The sequence below is a fragment of the Neolamprologus multifasciatus genome, chromosome 6, assembly GCF_963576455.1.
Source record: "Neolamprologus multifasciatus chromosome 6, fNeoMul1.2, whole genome shotgun sequence".
Taxonomy (NCBI): Eukaryota; Metazoa; Chordata; class Actinopteri; order Cichliformes; family Cichlidae; genus Neolamprologus; species Neolamprologus multifasciatus.
In genome coordinates, this window is record NC_140444.1 from 23768756 (window position 1) to 23787124 (window position 18369).

The 18369-nt window shown below is 39.3% G+C and overlaps 2 protein-coding genes across 5 annotated transcripts; both read right to left on the bottom strand.

Annotated features, from left to right (window-relative positions):
- Positions 1–1025: 1025 nt before the first annotated feature.
- Positions 1026–9650, bottom strand: dnajb14 (DnaJ heat shock protein family (Hsp40) member B14). Its single transcript, XM_085162360.1, has 8 exons — positions 9454–9650; positions 6571–6745; positions 3938–4083; positions 3239–3427; positions 2895–2980; positions 2647–2756; positions 1851–2023; positions 1026–1763 (listed from the first exon to the last, which is right to left on the bottom strand). Exons 1-8 carry the CDS (start codon positions 9584–9586, stop codon positions 1639–1641), a joined length of 1137 nt encoding a protein of 378 aa, XP_085018486.1. The 5' UTR covers positions 9587–9650; the 3' UTR covers positions 1026–1638.
- A 1413-nt stretch (positions 9651–11063) lies between these two features.
- Positions 11064–17751, bottom strand: LOC146517052 (tetratricopeptide repeat protein 39B-like). 4 transcript variants are annotated; one of them, XM_085162348.1, is made up of 20 exons: positions 17651–17746; positions 16289–16358; positions 15895–15926; positions 15600–15716; positions 15317–15448; positions 15150–15226; positions 14834–14963; positions 14635–14740; positions 14472–14537; positions 14013–14121; positions 13825–13892; positions 13676–13735; positions 13445–13606; positions 13256–13347; positions 12872–12992; positions 12685–12796; positions 12492–12609; positions 12300–12350; positions 11793–11909; positions 11064–11508 (listed from the first exon to the last, which is right to left on the bottom strand). In XM_085162348.1, exons 2-20 carry the CDS (start codon positions 16316–16318, stop codon positions 11394–11396), a joined length of 1815 nt encoding a protein of 604 aa, XP_085018474.1. In that variant the 5' UTR covers positions 16319–16358; positions 17651–17746; the 3' UTR covers positions 11064–11393. The 4 variants fall into 4 exon arrangements, with proteins under 4 accessions (XP_085018474.1, XP_085018473.1, XP_085018475.1 ...); XM_085162347.1 differs by having other exon boundaries at positions 16289–16324; positions 17651–17730; XM_085162349.1 differs by lacking the exon at positions 16289–16358 and having other exon boundaries at positions 17651–17751.
- Positions 17752–18369: the final 618 nt, after the last annotated feature.

An 18369-nucleotide genomic window follows, 5' to 3' on the forward strand; every position in this document is an offset into this window, starting at 1 on the left:
AATTTAAATGTTATAGAAATGTTAAAAATAATATTTTTTAACTATGTTTCGTAACGTACCTTCGCCTTACGTCACAGCAGACTGTAGTACCAACTACTGGTAGAAACTCTGCTATTACACATACTTCTGAAATAACGTAAAATAAAATGCACTCATGGGCTTAATATAATTAATTAAAAAAATATTTTACATAATTATATGTGCAAAGTATACAAGAGCTCAGCATGGTCTGCACAACACCTCAAACGTTCATGCAAATAGCCTACAGCAGCAGAAGACCACACCAGGTGCCATTCCTGTCACATAAGCACAGGAAACTGTGCCAACAATTTTCACAGAGTCACCAAAATGACAAAAACATTGCCTGGTCTGATGAATCCAAATTTCTGCTGCAGCAGCAGCATTTGGATGGTAGGGTCAAGAATTTAGTGTAAACAAAAGCATATATTATTACTATATTTTCTTTGCACTCCCTTAGTGCCAACTACCACAGCCTACCCGATTACCTGTTGCAGACTGTGTGAAAATATTGGGAGCAACCAGATTGTAGCTAGTCTACATCTTTCACAGAACTAGGCCCAGTGCAAATCTGAGGTACCGGTCAAACGCCTGACTGGTTAAGCTTACTGTCAGTTGTGAAATACATATGTACAAAATTAACATTAACCATTAAATTATGTGAGGAAAAAAATAGATCCATTAAAAGTACACACCACTTGATATATGAGAGGAGGTTTTTGTGTAATTTAAACCAACTTACTCTTACTCATAATACAAAGACAGTTTCCTTCAGGATATGTTAATAATTTGATTTTATTTAAATGATCAGGCGAGCATTGAAGAAAAATCCTTTTCCTTCTATAGTTACTTAAATAACTGCATAAACTTTAAACATTCAAAAATGAAAATGTACAACCAGTTATGAGTAACAGTTTCACTGTCCGTTCATCTTTAGTTCCAACCAAAGTCACATATTAGACTGGACGATATAAAATGTTCTCTAGTAGCAAAGTCAGTGATGACTCTTCATGATCCAGGGATCTTCATCCACAGGTGGAGGTGAGTAAGGAGCCAAGACAAGCATTCGCTCTCCCTCTTTTTTTTCTTAAATGTGATTCTTGAAGAAACGGATTTGTGTGTGGGGACAACACCTCCAGGTGAACTTATTGTTTCCCATTTGATGTTTATGACAAGCAGATGATGCCAGAAGCAGCTTGTTGGTCTAACAACATTAATTTGCTTGTGCAGAATGCCTCTCAGGTTGTCACTACTCAAAGCGCACATGCCTTTTACAATCAAGTGTCCTTTTCTTTCCCATTGTAAGGAAAACACACTTAAATAAGAGTTGTTTTTTTTCTTTGTTTTTTTTTTTTTTTTTAAAGAAAAACATCTGAGACGTTCTATATTGTGTGTAGATTGGTCAATTACAACATAACAAGGCAATTCCAAGGGCCAAAGTGGAATGTGGAATGAGGAAAAAGAAAAGTTAGGAGGAGGATGAGAGTAGGAGGGGGGGAAAAGCACAACAATAGAGCTAAATTATATCTTCAAGTGCCCTAAAGTTTGAAGAATCTTCATAAAAAAAATGAACATACATATCTATTCATACAGATTTACAAGACCTAAAAAGCATCCATTTCATCCACCTCTGAAGAGGTTATTTAGTCTGTCCAACTCCCTGCAGTTATCCATGGTCATGAGTTCTGCCTTCTTGCGCATTCGCTCATCCCGGTATACCTTAGCGGCGTAAAGCAGGTCTGTTTCTGGATGAGACGGAGGAAGAAACTGTGTCACATTTTTTCAAGACCACAAACTATTCTGAGTATGAATTTATAACTGTGGTTACTTACTCGTCTGTCTCTCCTTCCAACAATTATTTCTGACATTTGATACATAGTCCTCCTCTACATTTTTCTCAATTTGCTGCAGTGCTGAGCCCTTAAACTCTGACTTGAAATCTCTGGTGACGTAGTAGTCAACATGCAGGTTTTCTGTTTGCCTCTTTATGGTCTGACCTGTTGACCTGGAGGAGATGGGAGGCACAAGCTTAGGTAAAAAATTCTTAACAACAGCAGCAATTTCCACATATGGTGACACATTTTGTTTCAAAACTCTAAGAAGACCACAACACAATTAAATGTAAATATGAAAAAATATGAAAACAAAAAGAAGATGCACATTCTCTGTCATATGGGCCTGCATGAATAAACTTTCTGAATCCTTTATCATCCGCAACCGAAAATAGTTGTGGATGATTACTATACCTTTCTAATGTGACGTTGTTGTCCCTGGCTCTCTTTCCCTCCTGCTCTTTTCCTGCGCTACTGCGAGTGTCTCTACTGCCCCTCCCCTCCCCCCTCTTCCCAGTGCAAAGCACAAGGCTCGCTTGCGGAGTGAAGCGGAAAAAAAGTGCAAAAGAGAGGGTGAGAGAAAGAAAAAAACCAACAACCCCACGGCTCCCAATAAGGAGCCAGCTGTGCAAATTGCACAGTTGAACTAAATTTTCAAGAAAGCCTTCAAAAAGCTCAGATGAGCACAGAACATGTCTTACAAGACTACTTTTTGTGCTAAATTTGCCAAGTAATGCATGAAATTACACCTTATCATGTATAAAGGTGTCAGTAATGACAGAGTGTGTACACGTACGGTCTAGAATAGAGACTGTAGGGTGGAGGAGACACCATCATCTGGCTCAGCAATGACACCAAAATCAGGACCACGATGGGCATCAGCTGAATAAACATTGAAAAACCACCCTAGAGGCAAAAAGAGTATGTTAAAATTAGTACAGAGCTTATAAAGCCATCAAGTATCAACAAAAATTGTGATAACAGAAAAGTGTTAAAAAAATAATTCTAAAAATTTAAGACAGAAATTGTGAGCAGTCTACGTACATCTCCTCGTTCTTCTGTCCTCTCTTGCCTGTAATCCGTTTGATGGCTGTAACTTGTCCTGCCGTTGGTGAAAGTGTGGGCATTGGCTGCAGAATATTAAAATATCACAGCTGAGGTCAGACACAAGGGTATGACCTTTGTCACCAGGTACCCAAACAACCAGTCTGATTTTTAATATTTTGAACATTTTATGCAATTTTTACAAAATTACATTTCTTATGTCTCCATTAACAGAAATCCATACCAATTAAAAAAAAATATATTTAAAAGAACTACAACATTTTTTTTTAGAACAAGTAATTCTTTCTGCATTTGTGTCCTTATGTGCTGATGCGCACACTTACAGGATGGGAAGCCGCCTCCAAAGAACATGTTGAAGAGGTCCTCAGGAGTGATGTCAGCCTCGAAGCCCCTGTGGAAGTCGAAGCCTGCGCCATGTGAGTGACTTGGGCTGCTCGGCTCCTCTCCTCCTGTCAAGTCATACTGCCGTCGTTTGTCTGCGTTGCTGAGTACTGCATATGCATTGCCAATCTCTACAAAAGAGAGCAGAGTTAGTAGAATGGAGTTAGAAAATCTCTTCATTTCCTTTTCTTCCTCCAAAAATGTTATATTTACTTAATTCTTTTTTTTCTTTCTTTTTTTTTTTAAATATAGCACCAAATCACAGAAGCAGTCACCTCAAGGCACTTTATATTTTTGGTAAAGTAAAAAAAATTAATGTAGAGTATATTAGAGTGCTTCAACACTGAAGAGCTTAGGCTACCCACTTTGACACTGAATTCACATCATTTTTAAATATCACCTCAACATTTTAATCTCCCTGCTTATGCGCACTAGTTGAACTATGGTTTTGTAGTCTTTTTAGGAAATCTGCAGGAAATCCAGCTATCCTCTGCCACTTGTGTCCAGTGGGCAAGAGCAGGGAGGCTACAAAACTCATAGCAAGCAAGTCATTCCTGTGAACCAGAGGTCAGCTCTACACAACAAACAGTCCCCATCACACATTCAAAGTCACAATTCAAAGCAAAATATAACAAAGTTACTTTTAAAGGCCTCTGTTGCTCCAGGTGCATGGTTTTTGTCTGGATGAAATTTGAGCGCTAGTTTCCTGTAGGCTTTTTTAAGCTCATCATCACCGGCTTCTTTGTTGACACCAAGCACTTCGTAGTAGTCTTTACACCGCTTTATTCTGAAAGACAGAAACAGATGTGTGAATGGAATAAAAAGCTTTCAGATTCACACTCTTTTCCTGTCACCTTCTGGATGAAGCAAGAACATTTTGTCACTAAAATATTAATGGTCCTGGCCCCAATCGATCAGATGTGTGATATTTAACCACAACTAAACACCTGAGAGCACGAATAACCTTTTGATGCCACAGCAGTTATGTTTCCATCCTTTGTAGATTCTACACACATCATTGATAAGGGTGAGAATTCATCATTTACACTGTAAATATCTCAGCACTCAAAGCTTTTCATAAGCAGTCAGTGCAAGATGAGGAATCCATCTTTTATACTTTGCATGTGTAATTGTGGGTACCAAAACCTGGCTACATAATCAAAGACGACCATATTGACAAGCTAAACTGTTCTCAGTTTTGAAAAGATGCATTTTTGTGTTTCATATTCAGAAAACGCATTTATCTCCATCTGTGGCAGGAGCAGAGGTGGTGCTCTTTAACATGTTGCAGCACTGTGCTTCGCACACAGGCAGAGAAATGCACAACTTTGAGTTCATCTCTTATTTTCTGAGTCTGTTATGTATGTCAGCAGCCTTGCTGCCACACATCAGGTAAACCAAGTCATTCAAATGTAGGTTTGTGGCTAAATGTTTTGTGTGACTTTTTAACTGCAGGTGTGATGATAAAATTCATCTAAAATTGTATGAGCAACTGAATTATTGTTACGCAGAAATTAAAATTTCCAGAATGCCTAAACTGGAAGGAGTGGGGTGGTATTACCAGGACTGTTCAATTGTGGCAAAACACAATTTTGTAAAGTGGAAGAAAAACATTTTCTTTCTAATTATTTGGATCAGGACTTGATTCAATTAACTTTTCAAATTCAGGTGAATAAACTACACAAACAAATGTTAAGTGAACTAAAACTTATAAAGACAGTCAAGGAGAAAAATGGGCCCAACCGATGTAGAATGTTTGACCAATACCAGTGCTGATATTTAGCCATTTAAAAAGTGAAAATTGTGATATATCAGACAATACAGGTTTTTCTTTTTTCAAACGCAAGAAACATGAACTGATTTCCCTAACATTTTTTATGTGTTCCTTATTCATTTACAGTCTGCCCGACACCTCAGACTAAAACATTAGCTGGCTGTTCTGTTTGTGAAAACAAACATGTGTTGCCAGCAGGGAAGTTGCAGAGTGTCCTCTGGGTGACAAACTATGCAATGTGATCAATCAGAATATGACCAAAAGGCCTGCTCATTTTTATTTTTATGTATTTGCTGTTTTTAAATGCCAATACAATAGCAAATATCTAATATAAGCTGATAATATCAGGCAAATGATATATCGGTCTTGCTCTTGTTTTTGCAGATGTGCTAACAGGCAAAATGAGAACATATAAATGATTTTATTCACAATTTACATAATAACACAAAAATAGTGCTTGACAACTAAATTCAATTTTATGCACAATTATTTGGAAAGTTCCTTTATTTAAAATGTATAAATATACTGTTGCACTTTGCTACTTTAGAATATTGATGGTGGCTGTGGCTCAGTGGTAGAGCAGGTCAACTATGAGAAGGTTGGTGGTTCGATCCTGGTCTGCTCCAGTCTGCTTGCCAAATACTGGGCAAGTCTCCAATGCATTCATCAGAATATGAATGAGTGAGAATTTCATCCAGTCATCCAAGCAATTCATGCTTGGATGACTGGATGAAATTCTCACTCATCCAAGCAATTCATGCTTGGATGACTGCTTAGAGTAGAAAAGCAATACGTAAGAACAAAAAGAAAAGAGTAAAAGTAAATAAACTAACTGGATTTTAATAAAGTATATGATGAAATTCTCACACCATGTTATAATTCAGGGGTCAACCTTCAGGATCAATACAGTTTTATTGAATTGAATTACCAAGCTCACAAAACAGTGGAGTGGAACTACGGATGAACTACACAAATAAGACACCTTTAATATACACTAAGTGTACAACCCTTGTTTCTTTTTCCTAGAAACTATGATGCAATATTTAACTCACAGAAGTCTCCCAATGGATTTAACAGAAAAACACAAGGGAAAGAGTGGCTAAGTTTAACTGGAATACAAGCAGCATGTTTATCCTGGAAATAAACTCAAGTTGCCATAAACATATTTTGAGGATATGGGTAAATGTGCTATGCTTGCCTTTCTCTTTGTTTAGTTCTAATGTTCTAAAATTCCCACATGTAAAGTTACCCAGTATCTAGTCCACACTGCTAAATACCTGCCTATTCCAATGGGAAACCTATCAAGATGTAGAAGTTCCCATAGCAATAGCCATGTGTGCACAACACTGCTGAGACTAGAGCGTCCTATCTGTCCTCCTCCGTTTAATCAAGAAACACTGGTGCTGTCACAAAGCCAACTGCAGCAAAGCTGAAGAGCACAAAAATAGCTGACTGAAGTGGGACAGATTTTAGTGGAAAACGAAGCACAGCGAGTCTCACCTTTGCACTCCTTCAACCTGCTCTTTGGTGAAGCTTTTAGGCGGGTCACCTACTCCAGATCCTGGGTTCTCTCGTTCTGACTGAGTACCATTGGTTTCTGAGTTTTCCGCTGCTCTCCTGCGATATGTGCCATTACCTGCTGAGCTCCCATTCTTCATTAAAACATCCAACAAAGCTGAAAGAAGAGGGAACAAAGACACGTTAAAAGACAGTAATGCTGTCTGGCATATTACATTTCCACACTTTTAACAGACTTCCTATAGCTGAAATAATGCAAAGATAAAATATGAATTAAAGACTTTTAATGCTGATTCTCAGCGCTATTAAATGGCAAATGGCCTGTATATGTATAGCATTTTACTAGTCCCTAAGGACCTCAAAGCGCTTTACACAACCAGTCATCCACCTATTCACACGCTGGAAATGGCAAGCTACATTGTAGCCACAGCCACCCTGGGGCGCACTGACAGAGGCGAGGCTGCCGGACACTGGTGCCACCGGGCCCTCTGACCACCACCAGTAGGCAACAGGTGAAGTGTCTTGCCCAAGGACACAACGACTGCCAGACCTGGTGAGTGAAGTGCAAAGACGTGCAAACAAAGTAACGCAGCAATATAGCACATCAATTATCTCTGCCCCGGCAGCAGCATAAAAGTTTTCAATTGTTTATCAATGCATTATTCATTAACATCACTCAGGAAATGTAAGTGCAACTGTCCTCTAAATGGTGCAACATTCCCCATATTCGCCAAATTCCCACAGCCCTCTCGGCTACCAAATATGATGAAAACAGTGGATTCTTTAGTGTAGTCTTTTGTTGAGCCAATTTGTACTTTAGTAATGTGCTTATATTATGCAGCTCTGGAAATTCACAAATATAATTTTACAGCTGCCAAAATTTAATCTGCCTACAGTGGTCGTGGCTGAATATTAATAATACTGCATTTATATGCATTTTTAAAAGCAATATTCTCTCTAATGTGAATATATGCACTACAGACAGAGTTGTAGCCATAACCCACATGAGATTAGTTCATGCTAAACAGCCACAAGCAAAGCTGCAGTAGCAATATCAGGGGACCTGACACATTGCTTTACCACATTAAGGTTAAACCCATCTACAAACTACATTTGCGGTGCTCATGAGACTGTAAACCCTCTCCATGCAGCTCCGTCAGGCCTTCATTGTGAATGCAAAAACATTTCACCAGCACAAATAACCCACGAATAATAATAATAATAATAATAATAATAATAATAATAATAATAAGTCCGCCTTTTTAATAGAAATTCCTTGCATACTCAGGATTACTTCAGCCAACTATTTTTAATCTTTATCAGTAATTACATCAGTGCGTGAGCAAGATAACAGCCAGGGACTTGAGTTCTAAACTGTCGACTCACTCTCAAACACAAAATCCACATTTTCCTAAACAGTATGACTTTTATTCTTTAGCTGCACAGTTTAGAACTTCTAATTCATATTTTTCTTCATTATGCAATTTTATAATGTGTATTAAGCGTTAGCTACACATCTTTGTGATGATCTTCGCATTTTAGTGCACATCTTGTGCACCAACCAATTACTTTCATTACAGTTTTAAAGGTGTAATTTATTGTAACTTATATTTATTTCTCTAACGTGTTGCTTTGTCAATAAAGTCACAAAATTATATATTTTTTTTATTCCTAAAAGCCCATGTCATGTGTTTTAAGAGGTTGTTTTAAACATCCAAAGATAAAGAAACTTTCAGCTGCGCCCTTATATTTTTAGTCTTTATTTTTATGCTGGATGTCTCCTTGTGGAATTGTGCCATGAGTGGGGCCTTTTTAATGTTAGACTACATGGCTAACAAATAAAAGGCAGCAAGTTATCCAAGCTTCTTGTGGGCATCTTGAAAACTGCAGTGGTTAACACACACACACACACACACACACACACACACACACAGTGCTAATGCTGACAGTGTAGGAACATAAATATGCAGACAGCTAGACACATTTCAACCAACGAGTTACAGTTTTAAAGCGGGGGAGTTACTAATTATCAGTGAGCAAGTTCTTCTATGTTGTTATGTAATCACTCACAATGCTATATAATTAAGACTTTTTCTAAACTATAATCCAAAGCGGTCTCAATCTCATCCTTATTACTGGTTTACTGTCATCCCACAGACGGTCGTGTGTCCTAGATTAGCCTTCACTTCAAGCCTTTCCCTGGTCAATCACTCAATTAAAGGATTGACCGGGTGGCTGTGTGGCCTGGACAGCATGGACACATCGTCCTACATTTTCAGCTTCGCTCTTGCCCCAAATCCCCAGATACTTTAAAAATGTGTGCCGAAATGAAGTGAAAGTGAAATAACAGCTTAACAAATAAACGAAAACCAGCTTACTACTGAGATAAAACGTCACTAGTGGCGATAACTAGCCTGGGTCAAATTGAATGAATGGCTTGTTAGTGAACTGACGTTTCGTTATTTAGCTAAGACCTTTCATCAGTTAGAATGCGTTATTTAAAAATCACGACGGGATAATAGTTAGTTATTAACTTAATGTGACCATACAACTGTAAACTCCATTTTTTTACTGATAAGCCCAAAGGAAAGCGCAAGCTAGGTTAGCTGTCAGGCCACATCTTGGCTAATTTAAACGTGTGTTTCTAATGTTGCTGTGTATAAAACATAGCGCAGTTTTGATAAACGTTAAGTAATCTGACAAACGTTTGACACTGTTACATACTATTCAACAGATGGCCTGTGACGAACCGATGTAACCAGATGTTAGCTACATGCTAACACTTACACAATATCAGCGGATGAGGAGCAGGTTGTTCCTTCGCTTGGTTAGCTAAACGTACAAGTCAGCCACAAACAGCCTTACCTTTGGCTTTGATAGTCGGATACAGCTTCTCTGCTTTGTTGAGAAACTTTAACGCTTTCTCCTTATCACCGGCTTCGAGAGCTTTTGTTGCTATATTTATACATTTTTCTGCTTCGTCTCTGTTCCCTTCCATCTTCTTTCCTCTTCCTCCCCCGGCAGTCAGCTGAGCACCTCATACCACGTGGTCAATGGCACTGACAGCAGCGTCAGTCAGAGGGTTACTGAGGCGTAAACATCACAGAATATCACAGAGTATTTTTTTATTAGCATAACATGAATATTTTTGGATATCAATATTATATGTACACAATTAACCACATTAAGGTTAATTAAAACAACATCAAAACTTTTTGACAACAAACAATTTGACAACATGAAAACAAGTATCCATGCTGCCCTGTATCAAGTTTTCAGGCTGCGGCTGGTGGTGTGAAGGTATTAGCTATATTTTTTGTTATGCTTTAGGCAGCTTAGTACCACCTGAGTATAATGTAAAAGCCGCAGCCTGCCAGCACACAGCTGATCATGTTCATCCCTTTATGACCACAGTATACGCGTCTTCTGTTGGCTGCTTCCAGCAGGATAACAAGCCATGTGAGTTCAAATAGTCTCAAACTGCATTTTTGAATATGACATTGAATTCACCTTAGTCAAATGGCTCCCACAGTCACCATCTAAATCTAAAGGGATTTAAATCTGGTGAATGTGAAAGCTATAACCAGCTGTGTTAATGACATTTAAATTAGTGCCGAAAAAACAGAGGGGGTGCTAACGTTTTTCCCGGTAAATGTGAGAAGACTTTAAACTTTCAGTCCTCATTTTTTATTATTATTATTTTAATCATTACACATGTAAACACATACATTTTAAAAGAAGCATGCTCGGGTCACGTTAATATATATGTATATATATGCATCTCTTTCCCTCTTGTCCCTTTAGGGGTCGCCACAGCAAATCATTTTCCCCAACATCCTCTTCTGTCACGCCCACCCCCTGGCTGTCCTTCACTAGATCTAAGAATATTCTCTGTGGTCTTACCCTTTTCCTCCAGCCTGGCACCTCTATCATCAACACCCTTTGCCCAGCATATCTGTCCAAACAATCTCAGCCTTGCCTTACTTCATCAACCTCACCTGTACTTTTGTATAGGTGATGCATGTGGGAATCGTGTATTTGATCAAAGGCTATTTCACCTTCAGTAATCAAATGCACAAACACCAATGCTATTTTTCACAGAAATCTTCACTTGACTCGATCTTACTGAGATTAAATTCTCTTTTTAAGAGGCCCGAGAAGAAACGGTCACACAAACACAAGCAACAGACAGGGTGGTGAACAATATTAGTAATATTTATTCTGAAAATGCCAATCCCAGTACTTTGTTTCATCTGGCACTCAGCTATGTACAGAAGGACCTTAGAGCATGGCTAAGCTGTAATCTGTGATACAAGCATGTTGTTTAAAATACCAGGTAAGCTGCAATCATAAGGGCAGACTTGCTTGCTTGTTTCTCATTTAATTATAGACTAAATAGGTTATAGTTTCATAAATAAAATGACAAACAACAAAAAAATGAATAAATCATTTGCAGATTTAGCATTACGATCAGGTGAAGTGAAGCACAGGCAGGGAGTGAACCCTTAATTTATTTGCAAAGTAAACCACAGCAAGCTTTGGAAAAAACACCCAAGGGGACAGGAAATTTAGACACAGGTTAGATAACCGTTAATTTTCAAGTCTTGGTTGCTTGTGTACTTTGCCTGCAGTTTGAGGCATTTAGTTGGTAGCATACAGTCTACGGCAAGATGGCCAGTCTAGAACTTCCCTGGAGCAGAAGACCAAGGACCTTCAGAGTTGAAGGCAACAGACAATGATGAAACACAGTAAACAATGTCAGGTTTAAAGCCCTTTTTCTGTCAAGTTTCATGTAATGGGATCTCTTAAGCTGCCGTGCGTGATGGTGGAAGTTTAGCTGCAAAGGAGCCCATGGTGTTGAGTGCTGCATGGATGCGGAAATGCAGCCTTGACTCCATGTTGTAGTCCTTGTAGTTCGTCCTGCAAAAAAATAAAAAGAGTCAGTAATATGTAACATGGCAGCAGGTTCTAGATGTTACTAGAATAAACAGGTAGCCATTGTGTTGCATGTGTGGGTTTGTTTGGTTGACCGAAATTCAAGCGACTGGTGAGTTAATATAGCAGACTTCCAGTCTAACTGGCCACTCAAAGTGCTTTAGATAACACGTCAAACTTAAAACATCCTTTTGAAATGTTGTCCATTGTTTAAGGTAACTTTAAAGTTTATTTATATTCAAATTAAAAGACTGTTTGAAAAGACTTACATGACATTTTCCATTACAGCAATGGCCTTGTTGATTTCACCTGTCTGCTTGTGCAATAGGCCAAGCTCATACATGGTAAAGGGCACCAGATAGCTATCATGATTGATGCCACCATCACTGGAAAAAAAACAAACAAACAAAAAAACAAAACACAAAAGTCATTTCAGTCTGTCTGTTAAGAAGCATTATAAAAAGCAACAGCAGCAACAAGATTTATTTTTAACACCACAGGGAGGTAAAATTGTCCAGATAAGATATTTATGCAACAATAATCAGTAATCAAGCAGAGAAATCTGCTTTATCATCAATTATTAAAACATGTAATTAAAATATATTGCGCAACACATGTTATGCCAGTTGTGTTCGTCCTTTTTAAGAGTCAGACTGGAAACATTTAAATGTTGTTAAAGGGTCAATGAGGAGTTAAAAAATGTAAATAATATGCCTGTTATTTATGCATTGACCCGTCAGCACATCTACCATTGATTTTCTGTCATCCTTATTAACCTGCTCTCTCCTCTCCGATTCATCCCCAGTGCTGATTGATTGCAGAAGACCCTAAGTGGGACATTAAACAGATCAGCTCTTGGAAAAGTAGTCTATTGAAGGGATTGTTGAAGTAAAAGTTTCTGCTGAGGACTTAGTAGACTCCCACTCGAATGCTTCTGGTGTATTGCAGTGACATCAAGACAAGCTCACCTGGAGATGACATGATTGAAGCAGATCTCAGCCTGGACCAGCCGTCCCAGACTTCTTAAGCACAGGCCCTTCAGCAGCTGGACAACGCACTCATCGCCCGTGTGGTACTCTGATGGGTCTGCACATCACACAGTAAACTGTAAGCCTTGTGTCAGTATTAAAAAACACCCACTGATTAGAAATTGTTCCTCACTTGGATCATTTCTGAGCTGCTCTTCTGCTTTCTCTAAAGTTGACAGGATTCCTTCAGTCAGCTCGGGTCTTTTGCCTACTATTGTGAAGCCATTCCACACATACATCATTTCCTGCGGTAACAGATTATTGTTGCTTACAAATGCAAAAATAAAAGACACATCAGTTCACAGAGAACGTGTCCTCACCAAAGCAGGAACGACAAGTTTCACGGGGGTGGAGGAGGAGTATCTCTGGGCCTTCTTCGCTGCAAACTTCTCCGTTGGAATCGACTTCCCAGCAAACCTCAGCCTGAGGCCCTCCACCTGCCTTCAAACCACATTTCACAGTGGCTTTATTTATTGATACAAACTAAATAGTACTGTTGGTATACATCAGAAAGGCCAGCTCTGTTCTGGGATGCACCCTGGACCTAGTGCAGGTGGTGGAAGACAGAAGGACTCCGGCCAAAATGACTTCTCTGATAGACAGTCTCCCACCCCATGCTGAGCTGCAGAGCTCCTTCAGTGACAGACTGCTGCATCCTCGATGCATGAAGGAGCGTTAGTGTATATATCGTGTATATTGCACACCTGAATAATTCCACCACATTTTCATTGAGCTTGTTCACTTCTTCCTCTGGCATCATGCTCAAGATGGCAGCTTTCTGAAATACATAGATGGCCTAGAAGTGGGGAAAAGAAAGCAACAGAAAGGTTTCAATAGAGAAATGAATCAGTAATGTGATTACAGGGTTAAAGAGATTTTGTCACATTAGATACCTGGGACCACTTGTTCTCCTTGCTGAGCAGGTTGGCATATCGATAGGCCTCAAACCAGTTTTGTTCAAAGGAGTAGACCCACATCAGCTCCCAGTAGCACAGGTGGTGAATCTGACGCCACTCTTCCTGCGATGCAATACATGCCAAGAACTTCTCTTGGGCCTACACAGAGCAATAACTACATGAGAGAAAGTTCTATAAATACATACATTAGACATCATAAGTACTTACAAATGTGAAGTTTCCTTTGAGCACAGCAATCCTTGCTCTGAAGAAATGCATTAAAGCCCCCTATAAAGGAAAAATGTCAGAGTTTTTACACTAAAAGGGCATTAAAATATTAATATCTGCACGAGAAGTAAGGTACACCCACAACTTACATTAGGAAACTTTTCACAGTAGGGTTTCAGCAGAGCCTCACATTCACTTAGGTTTACATCAGCAGTCCCTTAAAGAATCATTTTCACATTAATTAAAGTCAAATGAATGATAACTTTGGTATTATTCAAGATTAGACACAATTTTTGAATTTAGGAGAAGCAACAGCCCCAGCCTACAGTGTGCTCACCAAGTATCACTGTGATGTAGAGCTGAAACATCAGTAGAGTGAGGGTGCTGAGGATGGAGCGCAGGTTGTTGGTAGTTGCTCCCTCTCTCAACTCTGTCAAACCCACTTCCTGTGAGACAGTTCAGTTCTTTTAACTGACAAAATATTAAGGACAGGACAACTTCTTTGGGGCGCTCCCATTTGGACTTGTCAACACAGATCACTGGCCTCCGTCTCACCCCATCCCCAGCTTCTTCTGTCACACCAACCCTGTGCATGTCCTCCTTCACTACATCCATTAAACTCGTCTACCTTCACTACAGCTTCACCTTTCCGCCTGCCTCCCTCTCACACATGTATTCTGTCTCTACCATCTTTCATTCCTCTTTTCTCTATGGCATAACTCTACTTCTCCAGACCCACTTCCACTTGCTGTCCACACTTATTGAGTTCTGTTGGTATGTATGTGGTCTCACCTACCCTGTCTCCAGAGAAGCCCAAAAACTCCATCAGTCTAAGGACTCTGGATGGAAGCAGAGACAGCATCTGGTAACAAAATATAAACCAAAAATATAACATTGTTACTAAATATATTAAATAAAACTATTTGTAATATTTTGGAACAAATCTTTTATTTTTTCACCAGATTGAATGATCCAATTCCCATGCTGACCCCACCCCTAAAATGAATGTGTGTGCTTCTCTGTTTTTCCTCATCCTTTGTGACTTTTTCCATGGCTTGGCAATCCCTGGTTTGGAAAAACATATTTACATTAATTCAAATAATAAATTATGTTTTTGGTGGCCATTTCTATTATAAACACCGCCTCCAAACCTCTTACTTGTAAAGCTGATAACTGTGTCGAATTTTCATCCCTCCTTTGATGAAGCCTATTATGCTTTCATCCAAGAACGTGAGGGCAGCTTTCTGCAGCAGGACTTCAGCATAGCACAGCTCTGCATGCATCTCTTCTGATAATGAGAAATGCAACATCATGTTATGTGTGGAAAAAAAAATTACAAATGTCTTGTCTTGTTTGGGTGTTTAATAAATGGCAGATAAGGTGACACAGCCATTAAAATGTCATGTTTCACCATGTTGATCAAATTCATTAATTCCCAAAGCTGTAAAGTCAGCAGATAGAGTAATTCACTCGCCTTCTGTCAAATTGTCAGCTGGTTGTCTGTACCAAAGGTTAGCCAAGCTTTCCATTAGTCCCATTTTCTTCCGAAATCTAAAGAAGTTAAGAAACTGATTTTTAACAACCCAAAGAGATCCTAAAACTTTACACCTTATCAAATGGTCATTCTAATTATTGGGATACCTCTGGCAGACCTGCAAGGCTTCTCTCAGTGATGTCATGGCAGCATCAATGTCCTTTGCATCAAAAGTCATGGCGGCCTGCATCACCAGAATGCTACTGTAGCCCATCGCATGGTACATACTTTCACTCTTCCTAGAGGATAGGAAGGCAGCAAAATTTGGGGATTTTTTTTTGCAAATCCCCAGTAAAAATACAACCTGTATCCAAATACCGTCATAAAGCTCCAATACATGAACAAATTAAAAAGGGACATAGTCAGGTTGTTAGAGCAACGGTGACTTACCAGGGTTTTAAAAGAGCCAGTGCATCGGCAAACCTGTTGTTCAGGAAGAGATTGAGGGCAGTGAAGCATTCTTTCAAAGCTGTCTCCAAACCCATTTTAGGCAGTTCTTCAGGCAATCTGAATAATAATAAGAATACATTTTTTCAAAGAGTCAAAAATGAATATTCAAAATCAAAATAATAACAAAAACAAAATGGAGCCAGTCTAAAGAATTTTGTTGCACAACTCTGAAATATGAAGGATAAATGCATTAGAACTCTTACAATAAGCATATTCATCGCATGATGTCACTTACATTGCATCCTCATTGGGCTGCTTCAAACCCACCTGAAAACAAGCAGAGACACTTGAAATCAAAGCTGACAAAATGTGTAAGTTAGCTTTTTTATTCATTTCAGTTCAGTTCACACTGAGCTGATGTTCAGTGTGTTGATTAAACTGCACAGTAAAGCCCATTGCCACAGCATCTTAAACAAATGAAACTATGCAGAGTTTTCTCCAAGGCTTTTTGGTACTGGGTTTACTGGGTGTTATTATTTTGAAATCATGTAACTTTAATATTTCAAAGTAACATGCAAAATAAAAGTTATAATAAAAGCACTTAAGCCAGAAACAACCATTAAAATTCACTCAGCTTTAAAAGCTCGCCTCTTTCATTACATTACTTTAGAGAAACTGAGGGAACCTACCTGTTGTAGTGAATTGTCTTCACCCTCCATTTGATGCTTGAGTTAAATAAAAAGCAGTTAAACCAAGTCACTGAAAAATAAAAGGTCTGATATTTTTCCCTGTAGCAACAAGTCAACAAGTCTTGACATTGACTAACGGCAGACTAACGGTAGTTTGCCATTTATAAGGTAAGAAGTTGGGTGTGGCCTGGATTTTTAGGATCAGCCCACAAATTTGCCTCAAAGCATTGCAATGCCGAGATCTTTAATTTTTCTCCTTAAACGCACGCCTCTTCCTACACTGAAAGGCGTGACATTAGACATTTTACATTAAATGTACCGCTACATTTTCCTGGACATTCAGCGAATTAATGTCTCAACTTTTGCCCTGACAATCAGCCCCAGTTTGACTTTGTTATATAACAACAGATGAGCGATAATAGACGTGGTATCGCAAGAAATTAGTGGTTATATAAATATATGAGTATGCATAATAGTTATTATTCATAGATACCTACGTCCTAAGTTCCTGTTATTCACCTGAAAGAAACAGAATGAGTGTGTTGTTACAATGGTAATGCCAGGAGAGGCAGTAGTGGTTCTATGTTACATTAATGTTGTAAGGAAGTGGAAGAAGAGTATATCCTGTAGGAGGCAGTAGAAAATGGATGCTGATGTTCTGTACATGCCCTGAAAGAAAGGTTCAGTAAACCAGTGCAACGATACTCCATTGTAAGTCTCAGTTATTTCATTTTTATTTTTTGAAGATGCAACAATAGATAAATGAATCTGAGCGAAAAAGGTAACCGAAAGAAAAGATGAAAAGGAGATAATCAAGTACAACTGATCTCAAAACTGTACCAAGTGCATGGGAATGGAGAACCCGAGGAAAACTTTTTCCCATACAAAAGACTATTATGTCATCGAGGGGTACATCCCTCCAGCTGTTCCCCATGCAGCTGATGTGGCGTAAATGCGCTGTGGCAGTACGCAGGGTGTTTTACTTGGAACGGGTTACAGTTTCTGATTATCTGCATGCATGTGACGTCCCTGCATGACTAAATCACTTCCTTTTTTTTCCTCCTAATTTCTCATGCTGCGCTACACCCCACTGTGACAAAGTGAGTGAGCTGTCAGGAGACTTTTCTACTCACCACTTGTCTAATAAGTGTCAACATTTTATACCAAAGCACATTATTCTCTACATGTACATTTGCTATGGCCAAAGTAACATTGCTTTACTTACTATACTGTGTTTGTTCCCCCCCCCCAGCATTACGTTGCAGTCAGAATCAAACAGTCAGCAGATTAAAACAAATATTCAATAATTTGTTGCTTTATATTTTATTATGTAGCAAATTTAACCCATTTGTTCATACTTACCATTCTTTCTTTGTTCTGCGTTACCAGAAAGTCTTACATTATAGGAAAGGTGTGGGAAAAGGGTCTGCCCAGCAGTCCTGACTTTTAAAGTGCTGATGATGTCACGTGTCACACCCCCAGGCTAAACCAAGAGGAGGGTTTTTTTTTCCCCCATAGCAATGTTTTCTTTTGCTTGTCTCTTGGATTATGGAGTGATTTGTGATTTGTGATTTGGGGTGATCGTGGCTCAAGAGTTGGGAGTTCGCCTTGTAATTGGAAGGTTGCCGGTTCAAGCCCCGGCTTGGACAGTCTCGGTTGTTGTGTCCTTGGGCAAGACACTTCACCTGTTGCTGGTGGTGGTCAGAGGGCCCGGTGGCGCCAGTGTCCGGCAGCCTCGCCTCTGTCAGTGCGCCCCAGGGTGGCTGTGGTTACATTGTAGCTTACCATCACCAGTGTGTGAATGTGTGCGTGAATGGGTGGATGACTGGATATGTAAAGCGCTTTGGGGTCCTTAGGGACTAGTAAGGCGCTATATAAATACAGGCCATTTGTCGAGAATATTTTCTTATATAGAACCATTTCACTGTTTAAATGGGTTAATCAGGAGAGCAGTGAGCCTTTTGTGATTCTCTGCTATTTGTGTTGTGTTTTAGATTCAGCAGCTTAAGCTAGTGGTACAGTGGGCAACTCCAGGCCTTGAGGGCCGGTGTCCCTGCAGGTTTTAGATGTGTCCTCGAACC